This window comes from Brassica rapa, chromosome A03 (genome assembly GCF_000309985.2).
Source record: "Brassica rapa cultivar Chiifu-401-42 chromosome A03, CAAS_Brap_v3.01, whole genome shotgun sequence".
Classification (NCBI taxonomy): Eukaryota; Viridiplantae; Streptophyta; class Magnoliopsida; order Brassicales; family Brassicaceae; genus Brassica; species Brassica rapa.
In genome coordinates, this window is record NC_024797.2 from 10,489,356 (window position 1) to 10,516,324 (window position 26,969).

The following is a 26,969-nucleotide window of genomic DNA, read 5'->3' on the forward strand; positions in this document are numbered from 1 at the left end:
TAGATTATATTATCGTTTAAGTTGTGATTTTTGAGGTATATTCTATGTTACATGGAAACGGAAGCAGATACGTGGAAACGGAAGCGTAAGGAAGCGCAGAAGCGAGATTTTTTAAAATATTAGGAAGCGGGTACGTGTTGGAAGCGTATATCCATATATAAATAAATATAAATATATATATATAATATTAATTTTTGAAAAAATTAGGACTAAAAATTATATGATTTAAATTTAAAATAAAGCATTCATTCATTTATAATATTTTTGAAATGATTTTATATTAAAACTGTAAAAATACACATAAATGAAGTTTACAAAAAATATTATATTAATTAGTTTTAATACTTCATAAATAATTGACACAATATATTTCAATATGTGCTATATCTTTAATAAAAAATCTCAATGCATAAAGATAATTTATAGTATTATTTTTAATATTTGTATATTAATAACTCAATATTCATTACTATTGATTTTTTATTTTATATAGATTAAAACTACGGTTTTATATTTTATTGATATACATTGCATTTTTTTTTTAAAAACGGAAGCGTGATTCCAAAACGGAATCGTAAGCTTCCAACAAGTTTTTAAAGAGAATATTTTAGAAACGTTTTGGAAGCGAGATTCCGCAAGCTTCCACAAGATTCCGATTCCGATTCCGGTTCCGAAGCGGGAAGCGGACGTCCGATGAAGCTTCCGTGCAACGTAGGGTATATTACACATGTAGATCGTATGATTACTTACGAACGCCGGAAATTGGGGTCACATTTAGTTCATTGTATTAAAAACTGGGGTTGTACTCTATATTATCCCATCCAAATCTGACGATTTACTGTCTATTATGATCCAATTTACAACTTTGGTTGGGTAAAGTGTAAAATTTATTCAACAAAATGTGTGCATATATATATATATTGAAAGTAAAATTTTCCTTACTCGGAATATCAAATTTTGAATGAGAAAGACATTTGTAATTCAGAATTAAAAGGAAATTTATAAAATATTCATGAAAAATTGTGAAAATATTTGTTATTTTTAGTTAGTTCACTTTTAAATGAAAATTTGATTGTATAACAAAATCAGATTAAAATATTATATTAAATTATGTAAACCCATCTAAGATTGCTATATTCGTACTATCCACATTTTAACCTGCAACAAGTAATAAATGTTCTTATTTGAGTTTGTATTTATAAATGAAACATAATATAAGACAGAGGTTAGAGGAAGCGAATTGACAGGAGAACCGGCAGTGGGCAGAAGAAGCAACTGCATGAGCCCCACATAGCAACCTATTCGTTGTGTTGCCCTCTGAGTTCTGACCCTTTTTATTTTATAATGTCATCAAACCCATCCAAACAAACCATTCCAAAGACATCAGAGCCAATAAAAGGAAATCATTCAAAAAGGATGGACCTCCTAATGTTTACATATCCCACTTTTATCCTGTCTATGGTTTGTGGACTGCACAGGCCAGTCATTAGCCTCACAGTTTTTCAAAAACACTTATGAACTTAAAAAGAAGAAAATAATAATAATAGATACTTGTGTTCATATATAGATTTATTAACTTTGTTTCCAAGTATATTACCAAAAAATGGTTTCTAATTAATAAAAATATAGGAAATGAGTTTTTTGCCCACCACAATATATTTTCATAGAAAAGTAATATCAAACAAATAAAAAACTGTTTTTTCATTGTTAGAACAAGTCCAACGGTGGTTTTTAAAGTAAGTTTCTTCAATTCAAAAAAAATAAAAATAATAAAAAAGTGGGTGAGAGAAGATGCATGAGTCCTCTGCACAGAGTTTTTAGAAATTGGGTTTGACAGATGTCAATTATTTATGGATTTTAGTATTTAAAAGAAACTGAAAAATACAATGTTCATTAGAATATTACTTTTTTATTTTTTTAGAAACTTGGACCCTCTCCGTTAAAGTTGTCCTTACAACATCTCCAATGTATTAACTCATTTTTTACTTCGAAAAAGTGCAACACCAAAATAGAGTAAGGTTTTACTCTAATGTATTACTCCATTTTCTACTTCAAAAATAATATTTCTTAAATGATTTCATTTTTATTTTATTAATAATTGCAAATAAAATCTTAGACTTATAAAAATTTACCAATTAACCCAACTATTTTATGTTTACGATAAATAATTAAAATATAAATTATTTAAATTAAATATTTCACCGACCTTAGCGGATCCGGAATGGATTTTCCAGATTATTAAATTACATATTTTATGTTATTTTTATTTTTATTTTAATTATTTATGTTTTTTGTTATTTTATTTATTTATTTAAAATTATTAAATAATCCTTTGTGGAATATACTATTTTCATGTTATTGTATCATTTTAAATATTATTTAAGTAAGAAATAAAAACATTAAAGAGTCAAATGACCATTTTATAAATAAAAAAAGTTCAACTTCAAAATGGAGTAATGGCTAAGGGTTGGACAAGATTTTAAAAATGGAGTGGAGTTGGAGAAGATTTTACTCCATAATAATGTTTGGAGTTGAAAATGGAGTAGGGCTGGAGATGCCCTTACCCATTACTCCATTTTGAAGTTGAACTTTTTTTTATTTATAAAATGGTCATTTGACTCTTTAATGTTTTTATTTCTTACTTAAATAATATTTAAAATGATACAATAACATGAAAATAGTATATTCCACAAAGGATTATTTAATAATTTTAAATAAATGCATAAAATAACCGAAAACATAAATAATTAAAATAAAAATAAAAATAACATAAAATATGTAATTTAATAATCTGGAAAATCCATTCTGGATCCGCTAAGGTCGGTGAAATATTTAATTCAAATAATTTATATTTTAATTATTTATCGTAAACATAAAATAGTTGGGGTTAATTGGTAAATTTTTATAAGTATAAGATTTTATTTGCAATTATTAATAAAATAAAAGTGAAATCATTTAAGAAATATTATTTTTGGAGTAGAAGTAATATATTGGAGTAAAACTTTACTCCATTTTGGTGTTGCACCATTTTGGAGTAAAAAATGAGGTAATACATTGGAGATGCTCTAAAATTATTCCATAAATGAAGTAAGCCTAGCCATTACTCTATTTTGGAGTTAAAAATGGAGTGGGCTTGAAAAAGATTTTACTCTATAATGATGTTTGGAGTTGAAAATAGAGTAGGATTAAAGATGTCACTAGTGGTTACATATCTACTTAGTTACCTCATACATTTCTTTATTGATATTTAATTGAATCTTAAAAAAATTAAATCATAAAATAAAAAGAACCAATGGAAAGGTGACAGCAATGAAATGAATCTCTTTAGCTTTGACAAGAGTACCTTCATGAAGAGTAGTCTCTTTCTCTTTCCACTACCTTTTCTATTTTTTTTATTTTGTTAATCACTAGAAACTCTTTAAGAACCTTACGCTGCGCATGCTCTTACGGTCCTTATAAGATGCCTACTGGTGTCATTTAACTGCTTACTATATATATATAAGAAATTGAAACTGAAACTGAAACGAATCAAGACTAAATGAGTTCCAATTAGAGCATCCACAACCGTGGACTCCCACTAAAATCCTTAAAAAAAATGTTTTTCTATTTTTTTTAACTATTTTCTCTTTTTTTGGATTTTTTTTTTTAAATATAACCAATCGCGGACCGCCACATATTAGTGGGGCCCGCGAATAGTTAAGAGACTCCACAAAATTGATCCTTAGCTAAGGAATTTAGAAGCACCAACTTGCAAAAAAACCTAAAAATCGTAGACCCCATATAATTTTATAATAATTTGTTTTTTAAGGACTCCAAATAAGGATCATGGTTGTGGATGCTCTTATGTTCCTACAATTTTTAAAGAGCCTAGTATCCTTGGTTACTTTAGTTTCTATTTCGGTGTTTAAAATTGTCATATACCATGAGAATGTGAGATGTTTCTCTTTGAACTCGTAGGTAGGATTTTAAAATTTTTACTTCTCAGTTTAATAAATAAACACTAAAACCCCAAAAAAGTACTCGAAAATATAACTAAATTGAAAGGAAAAAATGATCGTCGCGTTGAAAAGGAAACTGCACCATAAAGAAACCAAGACTTGCTTTACAGAAAAGAAGAAGCCAACAATGCAGTAAATTATAAGATCAAGAGTCTTGAAGGACAGTTTACATGCAAATACTTTAGAACTCTTGATTGTTATCAAATCCACATGAGAAAATGATGTAATAGCAAAAGAAAGATCTCTTAATCACGGTGCAACTTAAAACACTTATTTTTTGCTATAAAATACACTTTAAAACACCATAATCGTATAAATTACTGATGCTCAAGAACCCAAACGGAAGGCAGAAAAACTGACCCAAACCAAAGCTTACCATCTCTCTCTTGAACCTCACTTATGAACTTCATATTCTTCCCTTCACTATCCTCAAGAACCTCCAAAACCTTACCGGTCTTGCCACAGAGTTTCACGGCCACCGCATGAGGCTTTCCTCCTTCAAAAAGGAAAACTAAAAGATCCATCTTCAAGGTTTTCATGAAAAATTTCCCAATCCAGGGATGCATCAACGAAAACCTAGAAAATGGGGTTCTCTTGGAATGCAAGGCAACCCAGAAATCCCCTTTCTCAGTCCTCCTGATGTTATCCGCGTAGCCAGGAAGCTTTGCGAATACGTCACGGGTCCCAGATTTAGGCCCCTTGGCCCAGTATCGATGCACAAGTTGCGTTGGGACCTCACAGGAAAGCACGAACGAACCATCCTTGCTTATGGCAAGACCATTAGGTAAATGAAGACGGTCCATTATAACTTTGGCCTCTTTTGACTTTTTGTCGTATCGAATCGCTCTTCCTGTCTTTTCACCACACAGAAACGCAAAGAATACGTCCCTGATCCAAACAAGAACTTAACACTTTTAGAATATTATGGCAGTACTAGGATTTCAACTGTTTCCAAGCAAATTTACACGTTTACTGATAAATTGCAAAAGGGAAAATCGGATTGTTTTTTTTTTTTTTTGAAAATCGGATTGTTTCTTTAGGTTTACATGTTATGATATTTTTTCTTCAAATTAAACATAGCTTTAGCCCTTAAATATGCTTAAATAGAGGGAAGGCACGGCCCTGCTATCTTCGTCACTGCATCACCATCCAAATTCAAACATACATGTATAATGCATTCTTATTAGAATTCTCTTGGTTTATCTGATATTATTATAAGAAATTGTATAACAACCAAAGGCAAAACGTCAACAAACATTCCAAATCTATAAAACCAAAAAAAAAACTCTTTATTCCTGAAATAAAAAGAAAAAAATAAGTAATAGAGAGGTGAAGTTAAAATACCCGAAGTGGTAGGTGTCGCTACTATCGTTGAAGTAGAAAACATCCTCTTCTTCGTCTATATCCATTTGATTGGCGAACATAATTTTCTGACCTTCGACCTCGTCGACGACCTTCTCGGCCAATCCTCCTTTAGGTCCGACCTTCATTACTCCAAAGTAACCGTCACAAAAATACAAGTCTCCCGTTTTTTTCTCGAAGCTCAGTCCCAAAGGCCTTCCACACGCAGGTTCCACCTTATGGCTTGAACAGTTCCCTCTTCATATACACACCAAATTATTATAAGAAACAGAAGTATAATTATGCTGTCGTATATGCATTTATCTACACAAATTAATACTAGTTTTGATATATATATATATACCTTTTCCGTTCTAAAAAATATATTTTCACACATATTTAAAGATATATATACATATACCATCAAGACATCATTTTATGTGATTATAAAATTTTAATAACTTTAAACCAATAATAATTTAGTAAATTTAATTAATTTATTAATTTAAAATTTACTATTATTAAATAATAAAATTTACAAAAATACGGTAACAAATTTGTGAAACAATTTTTTCTTAGACATTTACATTTGTGGAACGGTTATAGTATTTTTAAATTATATCCATGTCCACACATGGTAAGTTAAAAATAATATAAACTATTTGAGTGTTTTCTTGCCGAATGTAGTTTATAAATTGTGAAATTAAGCAAAAGCAGAACACAAATAGCCATTTGTGTGTGTGCGCGCACATTTACGATATACATATATATTATGTAAATAATTCTTTTAGACAGTGATAATAACATTAACAAAAACCTATGTTGAACAGTCAGTCTGACAAAACACTAACACAAATATTTCTGTTGAAAAAATGGATCTTTTTGGGTCATATCATATACATATTAAACAAACCTGTGGGGGGACGAGTACGCGAATTCTACCCAGCCAAGATCCGAACCGCGCCATTTGAGTATGCGACCGTCGGTAACGCCAACGTATGGGCCTTCCCCTCGTGGATCCCAGTCCAGACTCTCTGGTCCATCAACGGGAAGCGGGATCATCTTCGCCGTGGTTAGGACATTTTTAGATCCCACTATGCTCTCCGGTCCGATGATGGATGGCCCGACGAAGACGACCAGGACGGCTATAATGGCCGTGGCAACGGCCCACGTCCAAAATTTCCGGCTGATTGGCATTATTGATTTTGTAGCTGCTAAGTATATGTTTAGTATGGCTAAATTACTCGATTATATACCTGAATACTAATTATCTGGATGTTTCATGTTTGAGAATACGTAAGAGACAAGGAATAAATAGAAAAAAGCATAAGCGAATCCATGCTACCTTTTCTTTTTATTTCTATATTTTTCGTGATAATGCTTTTCAAATTAGATAAATTTATTACACGTGGGAAATTGGACTGAGGTTTTTAATAAATATTTCTGACCAACAGAAAGAGAGATTGAAATAAAGATTCGGAAAATAGTGACAATGACTTAAGGTCGAAGGTTCTGATTGGGATAATATTAGTTTAACTTTTGTTCTATACACTGACTGATAAACCAAACGTTCTACCATGCAGCATATATAGAATTGCAAACTTCACTTTGCAAAAGAAAAGAAAACGATATAGAACTAAATCCAAAGTTATAAGTCAGTGTATAATTTTGTGATTTGTCTGAGTTGTCTCTGTCTTCCGTTTCTTTTCAGAAATATTCTGGTTGAGGTGGAAAGAAAAAGAGACTGCTTCACGTTCTCTCGTCTAAGACACTTTTATAACTTGAATAATACCATATTTTTATCCCATGTATGAAGTTCTTAATTTTGAAAAGAGAAAGAAGACAACGAAAAAAGAATATGTTATAAAAAGACAATGATGTTTCGACGTCATCTTTACCCGGAGCTGCTAACTCTAATTGTAAAGCCTTCTTCCATAGAAGTTCCAGGTTCGAATCTCATAAATGTTGTGGAGAGGGAATTAAACAACTGGTTCTTGTTCCTGGCGCAAAAAGATTATTGGTTTAGACCCAGAACTTCTTGAATTAAAAAAAACGATGAAAAAGAAAATTGTTTATGTCGATACTAGTTAGATATCCTAGGTTTCAGAACTGAGAATTAATATTGCAGCCTTAGAAAATCGCATCTTGGATCCTGACTAGCTGTGTTGCTGTTGAGTGTTTACTATTGTACGATGGAAGACTCGGTTCGGGGCATAATTAATTAACTCGTTTGTCTTATATGTCTCTAAATTTTATAGAATTAATATATAAATAAACACAGATTCCTAAATTGTTAAAAAATAAATTATTTTTACTAAATCGTTTTTGGTCTTTAAAATCTAAAGGCCGGCCATGAATGTTGGTCTTTAAAATCTAAAGGCCGGCCATGAATGTTGGTCTTAGCCTATATGAACGCGTTTATACGGTTGATGTTGACAGCTTAACTGGGCTTCATCATTTGCCTTGCACAAGTTCTTAATATAAGATTCAAGAGCCTTCTGATGATTCTTAAGAATTTAAGTAAGACCTTTTGCTGTGTGGTGTGATAATGTATCATGCTATAAAAGATGAGGCCTGATTACTTTTATATCAAATCAAGTTTAGCCCAATAAGATGTCAACATCGGCCCGATAATTATTCATGGGCTCCATAATATATTTGGCGCTATGGTTAAATGAATATTATGTTAAGTTCTTCCATTTTTTTTTAATATTATGTTAAGTTGTTAACCGAAAAAATTACAACTATGTGGTGTGTAATATCGGAGGGTTTAAGAAAAATGGATCCGAAGAATGATTGAAATCTTTGGAAGTAGCTATTCGTTTTTCTTTTAGTTTTTCCTTTTGTTAAGCAGTACAAATTTGGAAAATGCCCCTCTTATTTTCTTCACAATACTATAGATCTTAATGTTTTGTGTTTCTATAATTAGCAGGTAAAATTCGGAGTGGCCTTTTCAAGTGTCATAGGATGTCGTTAATATAGGATGCCGTAACGAAAAATAATAGCCTGCCCGGTTTATGGAACTACGTTTGTATCGACGTACAATAGATTTTAGCAGATTTCAAGGGATTCATGTGTTTCGAGGCATCTACAGTCCCGAATTTTATTTCCATGGTTAATTTAGGAATTGTGTGCAAAACTCCATATATTGCACCATCTTGGTTTCTGGAGACTGGAGTGCATGCCTTTTATGGAGGACGACACAACTAGTACAAGCTTTCTTCTTCAGAAAAAAAAAACAAATAGTACAAGCTACTTGCTAATGCCAAAACATATTGTATACACATAAATATATTTTTCATGTATTACGACAATCATGTTGTTAACTAACGAAAATCATATAAGTCGTTTTCATTTTAAGAAATAAACAATTCTATAACGTTATTTTTATTCTTTTTATTGGGTGCCGGTTTGCCCATGTTACAACTTTCATACCGATTCAGTCAATCCGAAACGGATTGGTAAAAACTCCATTAGGGAGTCCGGGTTTTATATTCGAAATTTGATAAATGATTTGTTAAATAGATGTTAGTAACTTATTATGGGTATGCATATGTACTGGATAACCTAATTTTGGAACTCATTTACAAAACGTAGATGTTGATTTTACTCGTGTTATTGTTTTACACAAATCAATATTATTATTTTATTTGATGAGACATTAGTTTTCTTTTCTTTTCTTTTTTTCTTTTTGCTGAAAGAGACGTTGTTTTTCTTATGTGTTATAAGAGCATCCGCAATGGTGAATCCCATTGCGGAGTCCTTAGCTAGTTAAATATTTTTTTTTTTTTTTGTTTTTGTGTGAATAGTGAAGGATCCGAATCGAAATAGTGAGTCCAATGGTGAGTTCCATTCCGGAGTCCTTAGGTATATAAATATAATATTTTTTAGGATACTTGCTCGTTTATCCGAGCCCACCGCTGCTTACAAGGACGAAGCTTCCTCGGTATAGTACCCACCAGGAGAGGGCTTGCGTTGTAGTAGTCAACGATACGGTTCCAGAAAGCATCAGCTTTCTGTTCAGTGCTCACCACAGGGTCCTTACTGGTGTTAAAGCCACGCACCAATAAGGATTTTATCATCTGTGAGAATCCATTTCCTCCTCTCCTTCACACCAGGCTCATCGGGAACTTGGCTACCCAACCAATTAGCTTCGGGTGATTCAAGGTCAATGGGGATTTGACTAGTTAGTAGGTTTACATACCCGGAAGTGTTAGCCATGTTTACAAGTTGGTGTGAGACATTATTCTACCAACAAAGACTCTTAAGTAAGCTAACTTCCTACTAATTAAAGCCTATCAAATCAGAGCAGTTGGGTAGATGGAAAGCAAATAACTTTCATTTAACACCAAAGCAAGGCGGAATTAATTCCTAACTAAGTAATTAAAGCAACTAAAATCAGAGCAGATAGCTAGTTACAAGCAAACTAAAGTTCATTTCGAACACAACAAGAGTACTAACTTTTAAAAAAATATCATACCTTATTACAGAAACTCCCGAGGACCGACACTCTCCTTTGAAACATTTCCAATGATTCCTGGAAAAAAACATGAGATACAACATTAAAAGTTTTCATCAAACATGTAGAAAATACAAAGAAACAGAGGAGAGAACTTGCCTCGCACAATCAATAACAGGAAACCTATTAAAACTAACAGACAGACCGTTAGCTTAACTCCTCATTTGTTCTTGGAAAGCTCATGTACCGTCTTCTCAAGGTGAAGGACCTTCTGCTCACTCTCATAACCTTGGACCTTAAGATCTCTAAGTTGTCTCTGAAACTCCATCATCTCCTCCATTACTGCCACTTCCCACCATTTCCAAACGTGGCAGTCTCCATCATCAGCATTGGCGCACGTAAAGTATCTTCTGTATGGGTTTTGAGACGTGTAAGAGCATCCGAGAACAGGCTGAGCTCCACAGTAACATGTCGTGGGAATTCCATCATCAGCCTCTGGTTGACGTGGGTACTAAACCGGCAATGAATTGCAGTAGCTACGGTCAGCTTCATCCGCTTAAATCTGACATTCGGCTTCAAGAAGGGAGGTTATGTCTAGAGACTATGATGATGAAGAGGGCTGACTATAGCTGTAATCTTGTCCCATTTTCGATAACCTGAAAGAAATTAAGTAAGAACATAGTTAGACAACAATAATCATCATCACAAAACGATTTCAACGAGATATAATAAGAGAAAGTTAAAAGAAGAGTGAACGAGCTTAAAAACAAATTAGTTAGCGGTTTGAATTCAACCAAAAACCCCAGTACAAAGCGTATAATCATCAGCAAAAACTAAATATGAACGAACTACTCTAACGGAATCAACGAACTACTCAAACGGAATCAACGAGCTACTCAAACGGAATCAAACGGAATAAACGAGTTACTCAAACGGAATAAACGAGCTACTCAAACGGAATCAACCACCTACTCAAACGGAATTATAAATTAAAGAAATCAACGAGCTACTCAAACGGAATCAACGAGCAACGAAACAGAGAACATATCGATTGAACGAGCTTAAAACCCCTCTCCCCAAATCATTTTATACCCAAATCGTTTTGAAACCCTAATTTTAACCCCATAACCCTAATCGTTAACCGAAAACGATTCAAACCCCATAACCCAACCAGATTGATACAAAGCAAGAAGATAACATGGTGTGAATCGAAAAATCAGAGGAATCAAGAAGAAAACGGGAAGATCTATCTTCGTAAAGCATACGGAGAGGAATCGCCCTTCCTGTCGCCTTTCTCTCGAAAGCCCCTTTTTTCTACGCGGTCGGTCGAAAATGAGTTAACTATTTTTGACCCAATGCAACACGAAAGACACCGGCCCACTCAACGCATGACACATACACAAAGATCAAATCCTTAAAACCCTTCGCGACGGGTCAATCCTTAGCTTAAGTCGAATAATTAATATTATTATATTGTCACTAACCTAAGGATTACGCCTAAGGATCACACTTGGACCTCCGTTGCAGCTGCTCTAAAAGCGAACAACGTCTCCGTTTAAGTTCTACTCAAATGATTTTTTTTATTGATAAAGGTTAAGTTCTACTCAATTGTTTTACATGACACTTCATACTTTTATATCTATACAAAAATCTGAGGGCTAAGATCGATCATAACTCATAAGAAATCGAAGTTATTAGAATATGCAAAGTTATATAACTCGAGTTGTTTCTTATTTTTAATTTTGTCGACAAGTCGAGCTGTTAATATTCTCAAAGTAGATCTTAACGTACGGTCGTATCTTTTTTAAATAATGGCTGAGGTTTGGTTCACCGTATTAAGACCATATAAGCTCATTTACTTTATAATTAAATGATATCACCGTGAGGTAACGTGATTCGATACTAATTTATACACACCGAAACAAATAACTACAAAAACTAATAACAATGGTGAGCTTTATAAGACCGATTGGGTACAACCACTCATAATACGCACCCATTATATCCATTTTCTTATTAATTTAAGGAATGTATATTCCATAACGTTAGCATATTACACAATTAACATGTATGATGTATCTAAGATTTTACTCATGATAAATAAAAACCAAGAAAGTCAATCTATGAAGGTTAATTGGATATGATAGTTGATATCAAGATTCGAGTCATTTCATTAAACATGTTTATGTCACTATGAATGATTCCAATGCTAAAATATATTGCGTTCCACATATTTTGAAAATATTTAAATTTTCTATTATAAAAAATAAAGAAAAATATTTGTGATATTTAGATCCACCATCAAAGCGTCGTGAAATAAATTCACTTATTGGCCGACCCTACATTTATTTTATGGCTTAACTGATCTGTTTACTAAACTTGTAAATATAGTGTCATCATCTCAAATAATTTTTATCCTCTGTTCAAAAAATAATCAATGATATATGTAATGAAGTAATGATGTAGTTTTAAAAGTTAACAACTCGATCTTTATATTCGTATGGCCAAAATATTCGTTCTAAAAATATTTTAACTGTAAATGATGTATCGTTCAGTTTACATCCACAATCTTTTTTACTCACGCTACTTATACGTAGTTTCTTCTTCAACATTGTAGGGTCAAAAGTTGTAATGATGATGAAGTTATGAATGTGTTAAAGAAGAGGAGGGGTCCTCTATAACATGGACGGTTGTGCTGAAGTTTAAAGAGACAAGATCTCGACTGAAGATCTATTCGACTGTGTATTTAGGGTTATCGAGACTTAAATCATGTCTTCCCGACACATCGTGCATTGCAATTTCATGATCACTCCATTCGTAAACTTGTTTTTAGTCAACACCACGATCCTTTGACTCTTGCTTCTCAATCCTTTTTTTTCTATCCTAGATTGAATGTAGGACAGAAACCGTAAATACATAAAAAATTTAGAAATTTTAACTTTTGAGAAATTTTTATGACAATTTTTCTTTTGTTGCTTAATTTTTGTTGTTAAGCAACGTGAGTCCGAAGATATCCTAATACACTCCATCATATAGTCACACGGATATGGATTCATAAACTCATTTGAATTTAAAAAAAAAGAGAATCTATCCATAGATTGTACTCTTCTCACAAATTAGTCTAAACTTTTCCTTAGGCCTGAGATATCCCATGGTAATAAAAAAACACACACATTCGACAACCAAATTAATATAATTGACTTATCATTAGTTATGTTAAGTGAAGAAACTTATTTCCAACCGCATTTAAAGATGAATATAGTTTTGATATATATATTGCAAATATAATTGTGAGATAAAAAGAGATATATATATATATATTATATAGTTGTGATATATATCTTTTTTTTCAAAATATAATTGTGATATATATATATGTGCATCGTTCAAGTAGCTAGGAAGAGATTATTTTGGCCGTGCAATTCATACTTCAAACATGTCACTGTGTTGTGAAAAACAAGCTGTCAGTCAGGATCTGTTCCAAATGTTAAAGCTGTACACTTAAAATCTAAATAATTCCATTCATTCAAATAAAGTATTTGAAAATCGTTGATGTTGACAGTCGATTCATACACTATTTTATAAAATTGATCGTATAGTTATTCTTTATCACATAACTAACCTTATGTCATATCAATCATGATTTATCACATATCATATATCATATATATATAGTTGTATGAGTAAAACGTGCAATATTAGTTTAAGAAATTGGAATTAGTATGAGGCGACCAATTTATTTGTTTATTTTTGAAATTAATAGAAATCTTGTCATAGCCAATATTATGTTAACAAACAAAATAAAATGTCATAGTCTTTCACTGTCACTTTGTTGCGGTCCTTAAAGATACCAAAATGTGAAATTATCAACAACAAAAAGATTGAAATGAGAAGGACAATATGGAACCCATAGAGCAATAAGAGGGGATGGTAATTGGAGGGGCTTTTGTGTTGCTACCATACTTTGGATACGTGTCATCCAGATAAAGAATGGTGCATGACCATGGGGAGGCAAATCTTTAATTGGCAGAGAATATATATATTATTTTTGATAAAATGGTTAAAACCAAGTTTATTAGAAAACCAGACCTAGTTTCTTCGATGGGAGGTATAGTCCTTGATAGATCCTTTTCCAAATATTCATATGGACGGATTTGCATCCGTAGTGAGTAAAATAATGTGATTTATTGAAAATTTTCGCAGCAAAAAGATCGAATCCTAAATATTTTTGCATCCAAAATCTATTTACTACCACTGGACCACAAGGTTCACTCAAAGAATCAAGTGAACGTTTCCATGTCTTTGCCACTAATGCACAACCAAGTATACGATCAACGCCACTGCTACTTCACATTTAGGTTGTAAAACGGTTTTCAATGCATATTTAATGCTCTATATAGTATTGTACTTTAGCTGTATAAAATAATTAATTATGGATGTAAAAATTTAAGTATGACGGTTAGTCGTTTATCCAAACCAGACTTAATAAGTAATATTTCACAATACCAGATAAATAAACAGTTAAATCATATTAAAACATTGAAAAAATTACATTTAAGTATAGATGATGTTAAATTTGGACTTATCACGGGTTTAATATTTAAAATTAATTGGTAATAATTGGATTGTTCCTAGCATCTCCAATGTAAAACTCTATTTTTTCCTCCAAAATGGAGTAAAAGTGAAAATGAAGTAAAATTACTCCAACTCTACTATATTTCCCACTCAATAATGGAGTGATGAACAAACAAAAAATAGATTACTCCATTTATGGAGTAAATTTCATTATGGAGTGAGATATGAAGTTGGGTTGGAGCATTCTTAACTCCATATTCACTTTTACTCCATTTTAGAGGAACAAATAGAGTAGGGATGGAGATGCCCTAACCATTTATATATTAGTTCATTAATTATTCAACTACTGATGTGAGACTTCGTTTATTTACTAAGACTCTCTTTTACGCTCAAGCGTGAACAACCGTGGGAACAACATACACATGGTGGTTCAACATCGGATGGCTCAGATACCATATCAAAACTTAAGTTTATCACGTGATTCTAACTTAAAACAAATTGATGATAAGTAAATTGATCATAACTCTTTATATATTAGTTCATTAAATCTTCAACTACCAATGTGAGACTTTATTCGTTAATTAACAAATACAAGTCTAAGATACTATAGACTAGATATACACAGCTGCTTTTAAGTTTTACCTTCAAGTTGAAAAGTTTGTCAAAGATTTTATTTGGCAAGACTTTTTTCTTCTTGGTACAAATAGTTTCAAGTCACACAAGATACAATGTGAAATCAACAATGCAATATATATGCAAAACAAAGTAAAAACAATAAATCATGTTTTTTTTAATGTACATTACCCCATTCAAATGTGGTCTTTATAATGATGAATTATATTTAATATATATATATATATATAAATGTGAAATATTTGTATTTTAAATTTTTTTTTTGAAATATAAATTTATTTTTGGATATAAATATAATTTGTGATATTATTAGATAATATAAATTAAATTTATTGAATTTTTTAAAAATTTCATATATTCTAAATGCAAATGCTTTACCAAAAAATCATATAAAAACATTTGGGTAAAGACCATTTGGAGAGCACATCTAAATGCTATTATAAATGATTATCTAAATATTGTTGATTAATTTTATGTTTATAAAGATCATAATAATTATGCTAATGATCTCTTGACAAAAAAAAAAAGATCTCCCACAAGTTGATACTCTAAGGCCTTGGTTGGTAGAGTATTAGCATTAGCATTATACTCTACAATATTCAATCAACCATTGTTAGAAAAGCATTTAGAGAAACATTTGCTAAATGCTAATGCTCTCTGGCCAACGTTCTCATATGAAACTTTTAAAAGAGCATTTGCATTTGTAATTTATAAAAATTAAGGAAAATATATAATTAATTTATTTATTTTATTTAATAATATCATAAAATTATTTTTATATCCAGAAAATAAAATTTTGATTTCTAAAATTGATTACATTAAAAAAAATTTTAAATAGTATTTCACATTTAAAATATAATTTAATTTATTTTAAATGTGAAAACATTATTTAAAAATAGATATTTTAATATTTTTACAAATAAAAATAAATTTTAAAATTATTAAAGAAAATAAATCAATTATATATCATTTTAATTTTATATGTTAATATATTTATATATATATATATATATATTAGAAATATATGCATTAAAATAAATATATTATATATTATATATTAATTTTTATAATAATTTTAAATAGCATACTCATACTACTTTATCAATCATCTAATTAACAGTTTAACAAAAGCATACAGCTCCAGCAGCATACTGGTTTTATAGCATACTGCTAATGTTAATGCTAATGCTAATGCTCTATCAATCAAGTCTTAAGAAGTGAACGGCTTGTTAAATTAACAAGTTACAAAATAGAGTACTTAGTCGTAGAGTTTTTTTTTTTGTGAAAATTAGTTGTGGAGTTATAATTATTAAAATTTTAAAGTGTATGTATATGCATAAACCTCCAACAGAACTATTTTTTTTTTAGTTTTGCCAGCCCTCTAAAACAACTATCTGTGGGCGTTAAAACTGCATGTGGTTATATGATATTATATATTATTTAAATCTTTCGTCTTTTTATCTTAGATCATTTCCAATGTATTTTGCTATTTTCATCTTTAAAATAGAGGAACTCTATAATAGAGATGAGATATGCTCTAATGTATTCCCATAAAATAGCAATCTCTAAATGTAGAGTAAAAAATAAAGGAATGCTATTTCTTTCTCTATAAATAGAGGAAAAAATAGAGATCTCTATTATAGAGGAAGAAATAGAGGTGAGTTGGAGCAATTTCACTTTTAAATGTTATTATAGAGGTGGAAATAGCTATGGATTGGAGATGCTATTAATCCCACAAAAAGTCTTTGGTGGAGAAAACAAATCCATTAAAATCTTCATATAGATTTCTTTCATTATTTTATCCATTAGTACCAAAGTCCCTCTCTCTTTCTCGTTGTCTTCTTAGCAATAGAATTATACTTTAATTCCTCAAAACTTGCTTGGTCCGTAACTCAAAGCTAGATGCAGTTTTAATTTTATTTTCCTTTTCGAATATAACCCCCTTTTTTACTTCTCCTCCATTTGCAAGCTCATAGACAACTCTCACCATAGAGAATTAATCTTATAAGAAAAAGAACACAAAACAATCCAATGGGTGTGGTAACAGAGTCACAGTTCCATGTTTTGGCGGTTGATGATAGTCTCTTTGATCGGAAAATGATAGAGAGATTGCTGCAAAAGTCTTCCTGTCAAGGTAAACAGAACAAAAAGAGGCTAAAATCTTTCATATAAAGAAAAGAGAGAGACAGAAGATTCTTAAAAGCTTTATGTTGTTCGTATGTTTGCAGTAACTACAGTTGATTCAGGCTCTAAAGCTCTCGAGCTTCTTGGTTTGAGAGAAAGCAATGAGAGTGACGACCCAAATGCTACTTCTACATCACCTGTAACTCATCAGTTCAACTGAGTTTATTTCGCGTTTAGGTTTCGTTTTATTGAAGTTTGTTTGTAACTTTGCGCAGGAAGTTGAAATAAATCTTATAATTACAGATTACTGTATGCCTGGCATGACTGGTTATGATTTGCTCAAGAGAGTTAAGGTACTTCTTGTTCTTGTTTTTTTTTTCTTGGACTCAATTGGGTTGCTGTCTTTTCCATCTCTGGAAAATTCGTTTTCCAGAAAAAGAAATAAAGATGTTCTCTTTACTAGTATTAATTTAGAATGTCAATGGTGAAAATATCTTTGGAATATTATTCCCACTCTCTTAAACTTTAGTTATTTATATGATATATTGTATAATACGAGAACAATAATGATTTTCTGAGAGACATCTACTGTATATGCTTTGTGTAGGAATCAGCTGCATTTAGAAGCATTCCCGTTGTAATAATGTCATCTGAGAACGTTCCTGCTAGAATCTCCAGGTAAGCCTCTGTTTTCTTTGACTCTTCTTGATTTGTGAAATGGGGTTAGTATAATTACTTGAACAACAAGTCTTTAAATTTTTAACCTAGAGGAACAACAATGTAGATTTCTTGCAATGTATCTGGTATTTTGGTACTGATATAATGTCAATGGACAACAGATGTCTGGAAGAAGGAGCTGAGGAGTTTTTCTTGAAACCAGTAAAGTTAGCTGATCTCACCAAGTTGAAACCTCATATGATGAAAACCAAGTTGAAGAAAGAAAGTGAAAAACCAGCAGAAGAAGTGAAACCGGAGATAGAAGAAGAAGAATCGCCAGTGATTGAAATCTTGACTCTCCATCAAGAACTTGAATCCGAGCAACAAGAACCAATGTTGAGTAATAATAAGAGGAAAGCAATGGAAGAAGCGATATCTACTGGTCGATCACGTCCTAAATACAACGATATCACAACATCAGTCTGACTGGGTGTGATCTGATAAGTTTTTTCTCAAAACTTTGCTTCAGAGTTTTTGTTAGGTTATTTGTAGGAATGCTTCTTCTGGTAGTAAATACAGGTTGCCATAAAAATGAAGCAGGGGGGGGGGGGTGGGGGTGGGGGGGAGATATATATATGTAGATGATGATAAAGTACTATTATCGAGCACAAGATGACGTTTTCAGCACGTCTGAAATGTATATCATCACAAACTAGCAAATATATAATAACAATTCGGGTTAGCCTTAAAATCACAGAAGGATCCCAAGGTTCTTCTCCAATAAACCATATCATCTCTACAAAATTGTATACAACAAATCCGAAAAGCAACTCAGAAACCTTAAAAATCTCAAAGAAAAGCAGAGAGAGAGAGAGAGAGAGCGGAATAACATGCCATTGCCTCCAGCTTTCTATGCCCACTAGGACCCAATTCGTTTCATTATTATTTTTTTCAAAGAATTAGACCTTCTCCAATCCATTTTTATATTTCTAATTTTTTCGAAAATAGAAAAACTCTATTGTAAAGCTAGATTTGTTTCTATAATTGAATTCTCTAATTTAAGGAAAAATATAGAGATGTAAGTTGGAGGCGATTTGATTGGACGTTTATTTTATTACAATTTGTTAATACCATTTAGTTGGGAAAATCGACCAATTCATACTTCAACAGACGGCTTCAGTCCCGATCAATACATTGCACTCGAACTATGTTAAGGTATGAATTACACCTTCGTTTAATATGATTCTCTCCGTCATGGACTAATGTCATAATGGGCTTCTTCTTTCTAATAGTTTAATGTCACTCTCTAAGTGGGCTTTTACTAGACAACTATCGAAGGGGTCCCAAATATAGAAAGGAAACAAACTACGTCTAATCATACGGGAATGATTGGTTCGTTGGGGGAAATGTAAATGTCGGCTAGCTCATCATAGATGACATTAATAATTAGCCTTTGGGAAAGGTTGATATAAAAGTTTGGGACGGGTCTTCGCTTTCAAGCTCGAATTTATTGGTCGAACACTGACGTGTCACCTAACACTCTTCTAGCTGGCCAGAAAGAGACGTGGCTAGTGAAAACTATGGCGATGTATTATTGGTCTGAAGATCGCCGCATGTGTCACGTGTGGAATATACATTCATATTTCTCTCCTCCCTTCAACCTTCATCCAAACAGATCGAACTCGCGAAACTAAAGATAGAAATGGCTATGCCTTTGGAAATGGCAATGCATCTGACGAAGACCGTGTGGTTTGCTCTGAGCGGTTGGATTTTCACGTGTTTGTGTATCGCTGACGAAATTGCTGGTTCTCTTAGAAACCGAGAATTGTCCCTCTCCATGTCGGATGATTGACTCAAGATTCAAGATTCTTCATGCTTTCCATGAACTATCACCATTTTCTCCTCAGAGATTTGTTTCTTTTTTTAATGGCGATGAGTCTATAAACCCTATAATTGAAGGGTTTGTGTTTATAAAGGAGGGAGATATATAAGGTCATTGTTTGCTCCATGTAAAGTGGAGTTTGATATATATATAATACGTCTCAATTTGTCTGTCTTCTGTTGATTTGAGAGAATTATGTTGGTCTTTTGGTAAATTTTGATACTCTTTTCTAATCTCTGTTTCCAACTGAGTTTTACTTAGTACTTAATAGTGTGATTAATGATATGCGAATTTCGACCCTACTTTTTGGTTACATTCCAATGAGATTAAGATGATTTGGTAGAGAATGATTCAGATCCTCATTACCAGACCAGATCAACTTGCAGATTATTCGCTGGTGAGTGACGGTATCCATAGCTTTACCTTTTAAAGTGATAAGATCATAGACATCGCGATTGTAATGATTCAATTGGTTCCAGTGTAAGTGAATATAGCAACCATTTTTTGTACAAGTCTGTAGTTAAAACTTTGAAATATTATTTACAAATTTAGCGCGTAAGATCTTTCTTTACCGATAAGTTATTATTAAGCTTTATAAAAACAGAGTATTACAGCATGATTAATCCAGGTTTTTAGTTTGGGGTTCTTAACTCATGATTTAATTTTTTTCTTTTTACATTTTTCGACGGTTCTTATATCTCTTATTTAAGAGACAGTTCTTAGATTTTCTTAATTAAAAGTTAAGAAACAGTTATTAGCCGAAACTGAAGCTAAGAACTCGGGTTAATCATGGTCTTAAGTTTCCTCTTGCGCTCATCTTGCTTTTTCTTTATATTTGTTTTTTTTTGGGTAATTATTCTTTTATATTTGTTATCATTTTATTGTTCATCTTTTTTCTTTTAAAAGACAAAAGGCAAAGTAAGCAATGAGTGTGCCTTGTGCAATAGCGTTTCGTGTTTATTTTCATATAACATAAAGTATCAGTGCAGAGCTCCATTATTCTAGACAATTGTAATCATAATTCCAACTTTTACGTCGTATGTTCTGTAATTTTAATACTGGTTATACTTATACTTAAACACACACATGTATATGTGACTTCTAATGGTAAATTGTTATTTAAGTCTAGACTAGAATCTACACCAAATCAACTAGAAGTTAGTTGATTATTGACTTTTAGTGGATAACTAAATTATTTTCTTGTTTACATTTCAAAATTTCTGTTCTGGATTGGAGACTAAAAAATATTAATTTAAATCTTAGTTACAAAAAGATTGTTAAACTAATCTTCTTTCCATAGTCAGTGTTTTACTTGTTGATATCGAATATTATTCTGCGACATTTCAGCTAAGCTCGATCCAAATTAGAAGTAACTAGAAGAATATAAAGTTACTTAAACATGTTTTTGCATATCATAATCTTTTCGATTATAGAATAAAACATGTTAAAACAGTATTCTTTCCATTTTACATTCTAACTTTTGAATATTATTTTGCTACGTTTCCATCAAACCTTTATTTATTTTTGTATATTTTGTCAAAAAATATCTTATTTTTTTCTAAGTTTTTGCTAATTTATTTTATAATTTCTTATATACTCAAATAGGCAAAATGTATGGTAATACTGTATGTTGTCTATTTTTCTTTAAAGAATATTTAACTGCAAGTCTTTAGCCAAATTCAAATTTAGAAACTAAGCAATTTTTGAGGATCTTGACACTTTACAACACATGTTTACTTTTGAATTTGATTTCTTAAATTAAGCTCTAAAAATAGAATCAAATAAATACTTTCCGTAATTATCTCCAATAAAATTTAAATATTGATACCGTAAAATAAACATCACACCATCGTCTTCTTTAGTGATTTCACCATCTTCCACCACCAACTTACCTAGACAGCTCCTTTGATCCTTTCCACCTATTATCTCTCTAACTTTTTCTCTTTTGTATTCTCCGACAAAACATAACACACAAGAAACCTAGACAAGAGGGTTGAAACTAAAACAACATCGACGCCATTATGGGTTCCTCTGCTTCTAAAACCACTTCTTCTTCTTCGTGTTGCTCGGCGTCAACTTCACCTCCGGTGACGAAACTCAACTCCAAGGTCCCATCGCCGTCGTCGCCTACGAGGGTTCCTAAAGCTTTCTCATTTCCGATGCCGTCGGTTCATCATCTACCGGCTAAAGAAGGCGACACGCACCACCTTGTCTCTCTCATGTCCACCACTTACGGTTCTCTTCACATCACCGATCTCGACGGAGCCTCCGACAGACAAACAATGCCTCATATCTCCGTGTCCGGGAATAACAATAACAAGAAGATACCTGAACCAGAGGAGTCACGCGACTCGTTATCTCCTGACTCGGTGATTAACACATGGGAGCTCATGAACGACCTTGACGACGACTATTTGGATAACGGTAACGGTAAGCATGATAACGTCGTAAAATTGGATACTAGGGGCGGCAGCCTGATAAAATATTTGTTTGGCCTTTAAATTTTTAGGAGTTATTATATATACGTGCATTAACAGTAAGTTATCAAAAAGATTTTATTAATATTAACTTTAAATATGTTTATGGTCTCTTTAATCTCAGATTCGGTTCTATCTTTCTCTGAACTCACCGCGGATCATGACGTTGGTGTTAATGGGTCTGCCCTGAAACCGGACGACTCTTACGAGTTCGTGAGAATGGAAGAATATGAGGAAGATTGGATACCACTGCCTTCTAAAACTAAGCAGCCTCTGTGGAAGCATTTGGCTGAAGAATCGTTTCTCTCTGATTTGGATCCTAACATCATCTCATCTTACAAGAGAGCACTGTCTTCAAAACAACTAGGCAAAGACACGAGACAAACCAGTTTACTAGAATCTGCACGTTTGAGTTCTAGGTCTTTGGAAGAGCAAGAGAAACCAAGACTGTCTGAAGCAGAGAAGGATGAGAACAAGATAGTATTATACTTCACTAGCCTCAGAGGAATTCGAAAGACTTATGAGGATTGCTGTTACGTAAGGACGGTATTGAGAGGGTATCAGGTTGCGGTAGAGGAACGTGACATCTCAATGGACTCCAAATACAGGAAAGAGCTTCAGATTGCACTAGGAGAAGAGAAACCGGTTTGTTTGCCTCAGGTGTTCGTAAGAGGAGTTCACATTGGTGGCATGGAGGAGATCAAGAAACTCAACGATGGAGGTGAACTGGGAGAGATGTTAAAAGGGCTTCCTGTTTGTGAATCACTGGGAGCTTGTGAATGCTGTGGAGATGCAAGGTTTGTGCCGTGTACTAGTTGTGGCGGTAGCACCAAAGTGTTTGAGGAACAAGAAGATGCGTTTAAGAGATGCAACGGATGCAATGAGAATGGATTGGTACGTTGTAAGAAATGTTGTCTCTAGTGAGTGGGTTCGGTTGATGTGAAGAGAAGACAAAACATTTAGGGATATGCTTGTGAGTTTAGATATGTTTTGGTTGGTTGTGTTCTTTGTACATTGATATAGTAAATGACTTAAAGGCTCATTGATATCCTTTTAGGCCACAACTGTTTTCTTCACATTGATGTTTGTATTTTCTTCAGCTTGGTTCTTGATTAACCTTGGTTTCATCTATGTCTTGAAATAGCAATGCGTTTCGTAATCTCGTTTTGTTTATATCACGACCGGATTTGAGCACAGCCGGGTAAAACATTAGCCTTGCTCCCCCTTCACAAAAGTTTTTTTTAGAAGTTTTTTACATAGAAATAAGCTTCTAAATTCCGAAAAGGTATTTTGCCCCAAAATCTATATTCTTAGCACCCTTAATTTGTAGGCAACAATATGTATCATGTCTTCTGTAAGAAGCAATACACTTTGTGTTTCTTGTGGTTGTAAACCAAAAAAAGTATATATATTGTATTAGTTCGTGGTTCGTATCTATACTCTATACATGAGCCTTTTGACAGTTTTACAAGAATATAGCTAGGAAAGCTTGGTCAAAACAATGGTCAGCTATGGAAGGTGGTCGAACCTGGCTGATTCATGTTTGACCCATGAGTTGACTTTCTCTGCTTCACGGCCAAGCCTTTGCTCCTCCAATCTCGCTGCCTTAAGCTGACTCTCTTGCTCCTTCACGGAGAACGTGCTTGCGTCCGATAGAAATTTGTCATCGCCTGTTGGCAAGCTACGGTCACCGTTGTTGCCCGTGGTACTTTCATAGGTATCTGGATGGCGAGAGCAGCACAAGTTTGAGCCCATGTGGATCAAACTAAATCTTTGATGGAAAGAACTACGGAAAGAACTTATAAGATTGAAAGAAAAAAAATATTTTTGAAGACTGAAATTCGAGAACAAATGAGAGAGAGGGGGTTGGTTAATGTTGGACCAGGATGTGTTATCTGCTGAATATTAGTGGTTCGAGAAAATATGAAAACTTGCCTCACTTCTTTTATAAATTTGTGAATTGGAGCATGACATCAGTAATAAAACAAAAAGATTTGTATACTATATTTCTTGTCATTGACTATTCGTTAAGACTCTAGATGGTACTAAATGGAACGAAGTAACGAGGTGATAAAGAAATATCGCCAAATTAGAAGTGTATGATTTGCTCAAAAAAGAAAAAGAAGTGTAAGAATGATCAGTAGTCAAAAATACTTATTTGTTTATTTATTTTAATTGATTCAAAATTTACATAATTTATAAATTCAAAAAATATATAATTTTCAAAACTACTATACGTAGTTTGCTTAATTTTATTAAATATTTATGTTTAACTCGGATTTGAAATTTTTAATAAAGAAATTAGTTCCAATCTACTAAAATTTATTGTCCAATCAAACTTACTAATAAATTAATATTATTAAATAATATATAGTTTGAATTATGATTTATGAATTATAAAACCAGCACCACATATATTTCAACAGAATTTAAAACACACAAATAAATTTACTCCATCTTAAGCAAGAGTAAATATGTTTACTCTATTTTACTCTCTCTTCCATTTTCATTTTCCCACTTATTTTCACCTTTTTATTTCCCTCTCATTTACTCCATTTTTTCCAATCACACTCATGATATTAAATCTTAGTATTATTCAAAAAAAAAAAAAAATTGTGGATAATTTTTCTACAAAACAGTAAAAAGGAATTGAGATGAGCAGTAGAGATGATACATTCACAGTTGCCAACACACCAAAAAGTAATTATTGGGTTAATGTAGATCGGCTGTCATTTTGTAAATTTACGCTTCTCCTGTCATTTTGAAAATTTTACTGTTAAATTCAAACTCCAACCGATCGTTCTTTCCCCAAATTGGAAAATTCAGGGTTTCAGCGAACGTGATCGCATCTCCAAACCGGATCTCTTCCTGCTTCGATTCCAATAGCTTTCTTCTTCGTTTGATCCGAAACGATGAGCGACATGACCGGTGATACGTCGTCGTTGAGCGAATCCAAGGGAGGATCCGACGCCGCTCGGATCTCGGAAGTGAAAGCTTGGCTCACCTCTCAGTTCGAATCCGCCGGGAAACAAGTCCCCAGTTTCGACTACACTCACCGAAGCATCGCACATCTCTACAATCTCGCCACCGCCTCGCAAGCCAAGTCTCAGGCCGCCACCATCGTCGCCAACGATTTCCGTCAAAAGGCTTCCGAGTACCGTGCTCAAGGTACTTCCTTTTACTTACCCAATTCGATTTGATTCGATAACGAATCTTACTAAGAGTGTTGATGCAGCGGCTCGGGTTAGAGAGATACTGGAGAGTGCGGGAATGGCGCAGGAGAGCTTACCTTCAAATGTTGTCTCCTCAGCTCAAGTTCTTGCAAATGTGGCCAATTTGCTCAACATTAGAGACACTGAACTCAGCAGGTGAGGCTCTCTCTTATTGGTGTGTTGCTATCTTCAAATGTGAAACTACTGATGCGGTAGAAATGTTGTGTAGTTTCCTTGTTGCAATGGGAGATATTTCTCTGAGGAAGACTGGAGTCGAGGAGAAGAGAGCTAAAGCACAGAAGGATTCTAATGTGCTTCTTGATTATACTAGGAAAGCGATTCAGAGGCTGACTTATTTGAAGAAGTAAGCTTCTTGATATTAGAAGAAAGGTGTAGACTTTGAGTAGTGTGTATGATCTCAATTGGTGTTTATCTTACTTTATTTGTGTTGAGTTTTTTTTTACAGAATTCTTGCGCAGTTAGAAGACGATGTAGTCCCTTGTGAATCGCAGATGGAGAATTGGAAAACTAATTTGGAAGTAATGGCAGCTAAGGAGGAACAGTACATACAGCAGTACAAGAAGTATGAGGTAAACGCCTTCTTCTTCTTCTTTCAGTGTTTACATTTTTCGTAGGTGATAGGTAAGCTGAGCATCAGATACCTTTCTGCTATTAGATGAGATACCTTCATGTAAAAACGGGAACAAACTCTTAGCTAGCTGAAACAGGAAGGAGTAGTTCAGTGATGGTCATACCATACTCTTGCTACTTGCTAGTGATTCAAGGATATGGTTTCATGGCTGAAGTTTCTCTTGAGTTGTGTTATGTCATAAACATACATTCTGATAAAGATCCAAATCGTATAAGAAGTAGAGTGATGATGTTGGCTAGCTGAGTATTTTGGTACCGTACCTTTTTGACTTATGTATATTCTGGGGAGCAGATGTTGCTCAACCGTGTTGGCTACAGTCCTAAGATCAGCCACAGAGAGCTGGTGGAAATGGCAGAGCACAGAAAGGAATTGGAGAAGATGACGAAACCCGTCGTTGATACTTTGAGAAGCTACCAAGACTTGCCTCCGGTAATCTTCTTACTTCCTTTTTATTGATACATAACTGGTTCTTCCAAATCTTGAATAACTTCTCAGTTGATCTACATTATCAATCTCGTCTTTGTTATTGGTCGTTGCTAGTCTAGGTTAACAGTATATTGTTGGTTGATCATTTCTTTGAGTAGGACAAAGCTCTGGCTGCACTAGCAATTGAAGACAAGAAGAGACAGTTTGCAGCCGCCGAAAAGTATCTAGAAGAAGTTTTACAGTCTGCCCTTGAGACAAGCGATGAGTGAGTGTAGCCACCAGACTCCTTTATGAACAATCAATGTTTACTTTCACATGATCGCATCCTCATTATTAAAGTTTTTTAAATCTCTCTTCTATTTATGAAGAGAGACTCCTTGTAATCTCTTGACAATTACTAATCGATGAAAAAATTCATGCTCTATGTTCTTGTTTATGTTTTGTATGCCTTCCGTTAGTTTTACATGGAAGACTTGAGAAATACGATAGATTGACACACAAAACTAAAACTAACTATTTGTAATATTATCGTT

The 26,969-nt window shown here is 33.1% G+C and overlaps 5 protein-coding genes across 6 annotated transcripts; 3 read left to right on the forward strand and 2 right to left on the reverse strand.

Moving 5' to 3' along the window:
* Positions 1-4,057: 4,057 nt before the first annotated feature.
* Positions 4,058-15,893, reverse strand: LOC103857976 (protein STRICTOSIDINE SYNTHASE-LIKE 1). The gene is made up of 3 exons (XM_009135231.3): positions 6,253-15,893; positions 5,343-5,597; positions 4,058-4,886 (listed from the first exon to the last, which is right to left on the reverse strand). The coding sequence occupies exons 1-3, from the start codon at positions 6,534-6,536 to the stop codon at positions 4,316-4,318; spliced, it is 1,110 nt and encodes a 369-aa protein (XP_009133479.1). The 5' UTR covers positions 6,537-15,893; the 3' UTR covers positions 4,058-4,315.
* Positions 15,894-16,139: 246 nt separating this feature from the next.
* On the forward strand, positions 16,140-19,843 carry LOC103857977 (two-component response regulator ARR8). The gene is made up of 5 exons (XM_009135232.3): positions 16,140-17,140; positions 17,235-17,329; positions 17,406-17,483; positions 17,738-17,808; positions 17,970-19,843. The coding sequence occupies exons 1-5, from the start codon at positions 17,038-17,040 to the stop codon at positions 18,271-18,273; spliced, it is 651 nt and encodes a 216-aa protein (XP_009133480.1). The 5' UTR covers positions 16,140-17,037; the 3' UTR covers positions 18,274-19,843.
* A 373-nt stretch (positions 19,844-20,216) lies between these two features.
* On the forward strand, positions 20,217-23,305 carry LOC103857979 (uncharacterized protein At3g28850). Of its 2 annotated transcripts, none has more exons than XM_033286781.1 (2): positions 20,217-22,128; positions 22,282-23,305. In XM_033286781.1, exons 1-2 carry the CDS (start codon positions 21,691-21,693, stop codon positions 23,065-23,067), a joined length of 1,224 nt encoding a protein of 407 aa, XP_033142672.1. In that variant the 5' UTR covers positions 20,217-21,690; the 3' UTR covers positions 23,068-23,305. The 2 variants fall into 2 exon arrangements, with proteins under 2 accessions (XP_033142672.1, XP_009133483.1); XM_009135235.3 differs by having other exon boundaries at positions 20,217-22,099; positions 22,271-23,305.
* A 182-nt stretch (positions 23,306-23,487) lies between these two features.
* Positions 23,488-25,071, reverse strand: LOC103857978. Its single transcript, XM_033286786.1, has one exon. The coding sequence runs from the start codon at positions 23,899-23,901 to the stop codon at positions 23,656-23,658; it is 246 nt and encodes an 81-aa protein (XP_033142677.1). The 5' UTR covers positions 23,902-25,071; the 3' UTR covers positions 23,488-23,655.
* On the forward strand, positions 25,059-26,945 carry LOC103857980 (AUGMIN subunit 1). Its single transcript, XM_009135237.3, has 6 exons — positions 25,059-25,314; positions 25,382-25,514; positions 25,588-25,722; positions 25,825-25,948; positions 26,302-26,439; positions 26,595-26,945. The coding sequence occupies exons 1-6, from the start codon at positions 25,059-25,061 to the stop codon at positions 26,703-26,705; spliced, it is 897 nt and encodes a 298-aa protein (XP_009133485.1). The 3' UTR covers positions 26,706-26,945.
* The last annotated feature ends 24 nt before the right edge of the window (positions 26,946-26,969 follow it).

Excerpts from the sequence above, each read along its gene's own strand:
- LOC103857976 (XM_009135231.3), bottom strand. The coding sequence starts at position 6,536 with ATGCCAATCAGCCGGAAATTTTGGACGTGGGCCGTTGCCACGGCCATT. Across the intron at positions 5,598-6,252 it reads GCGTACTCGTCCCCCCACAG|AGGGAACTGTTCAAGCCATA; the intron begins GTTTGTTTAATA and ends GTGTATATGAAG. Across the intron at positions 4,887-5,342 it reads AGCGACACCTACCACTTCGG|GGACGTATTCTTTGCGTTTC; the intron begins GTATTTTAACTT and ends TGTTTGGATCAG.
- LOC103857977 (XM_009135232.3), top strand. The coding sequence starts at position 17,038 with ATGGGTGTGGTAACAGAGTCACAGTTCCATGTTTTGGCGGTTGATGAT. Across the intron at positions 17,141-17,234 it reads GCAAAAGTCTTCCTGTCAAG|TAACTACAGTTGATTCAGGC; the intron begins GTAAACAGAACA and ends GTATGTTTGCAG. Across the intron at positions 17,330-17,405 it reads ATGCTACTTCTACATCACCT|GAAGTTGAAATAAATCTTAT; the intron begins GTAACTCATCAG and ends AACTTTGCGCAG.
- LOC103857979 (XM_033286781.1), top strand. The coding sequence starts at position 21,691 with ATGGGTTCCTCTGCTTCTAAAACCACTTCTTCTTCTTCGTGTTGCTCG. Across the intron at positions 22,129-22,281 it reads ATAACGTCGTAAAATTGGAT|TCTTTCTCTGAACTCACCGC; the intron begins ACTAGGGGCGGC and ends GATTCGGTTCTA.
- LOC103857978 (XM_033286786.1), bottom strand. The coding sequence starts at position 23,901 with ATGGGCTCAAACTTGTGCTGCTCTCGCCATCCAGATACCTATGAAAGT.
- LOC103857980 (XM_009135237.3), top strand. The coding sequence starts at position 25,059 with ATGAGCGACATGACCGGTGATACGTCGTCGTTGAGCGAATCCAAGGGA. Across the intron at positions 25,515-25,587 it reads AGAGACACTGAACTCAGCAG|TTTCCTTGTTGCAATGGGAG; the intron begins GTGAGGCTCTCT and ends AATGTTGTGTAG. Across the intron at positions 26,440-26,594 it reads GCTACCAAGACTTGCCTCCG|GACAAAGCTCTGGCTGCACT; the intron begins GTAATCTTCTTA and ends TTCTTTGAGTAG.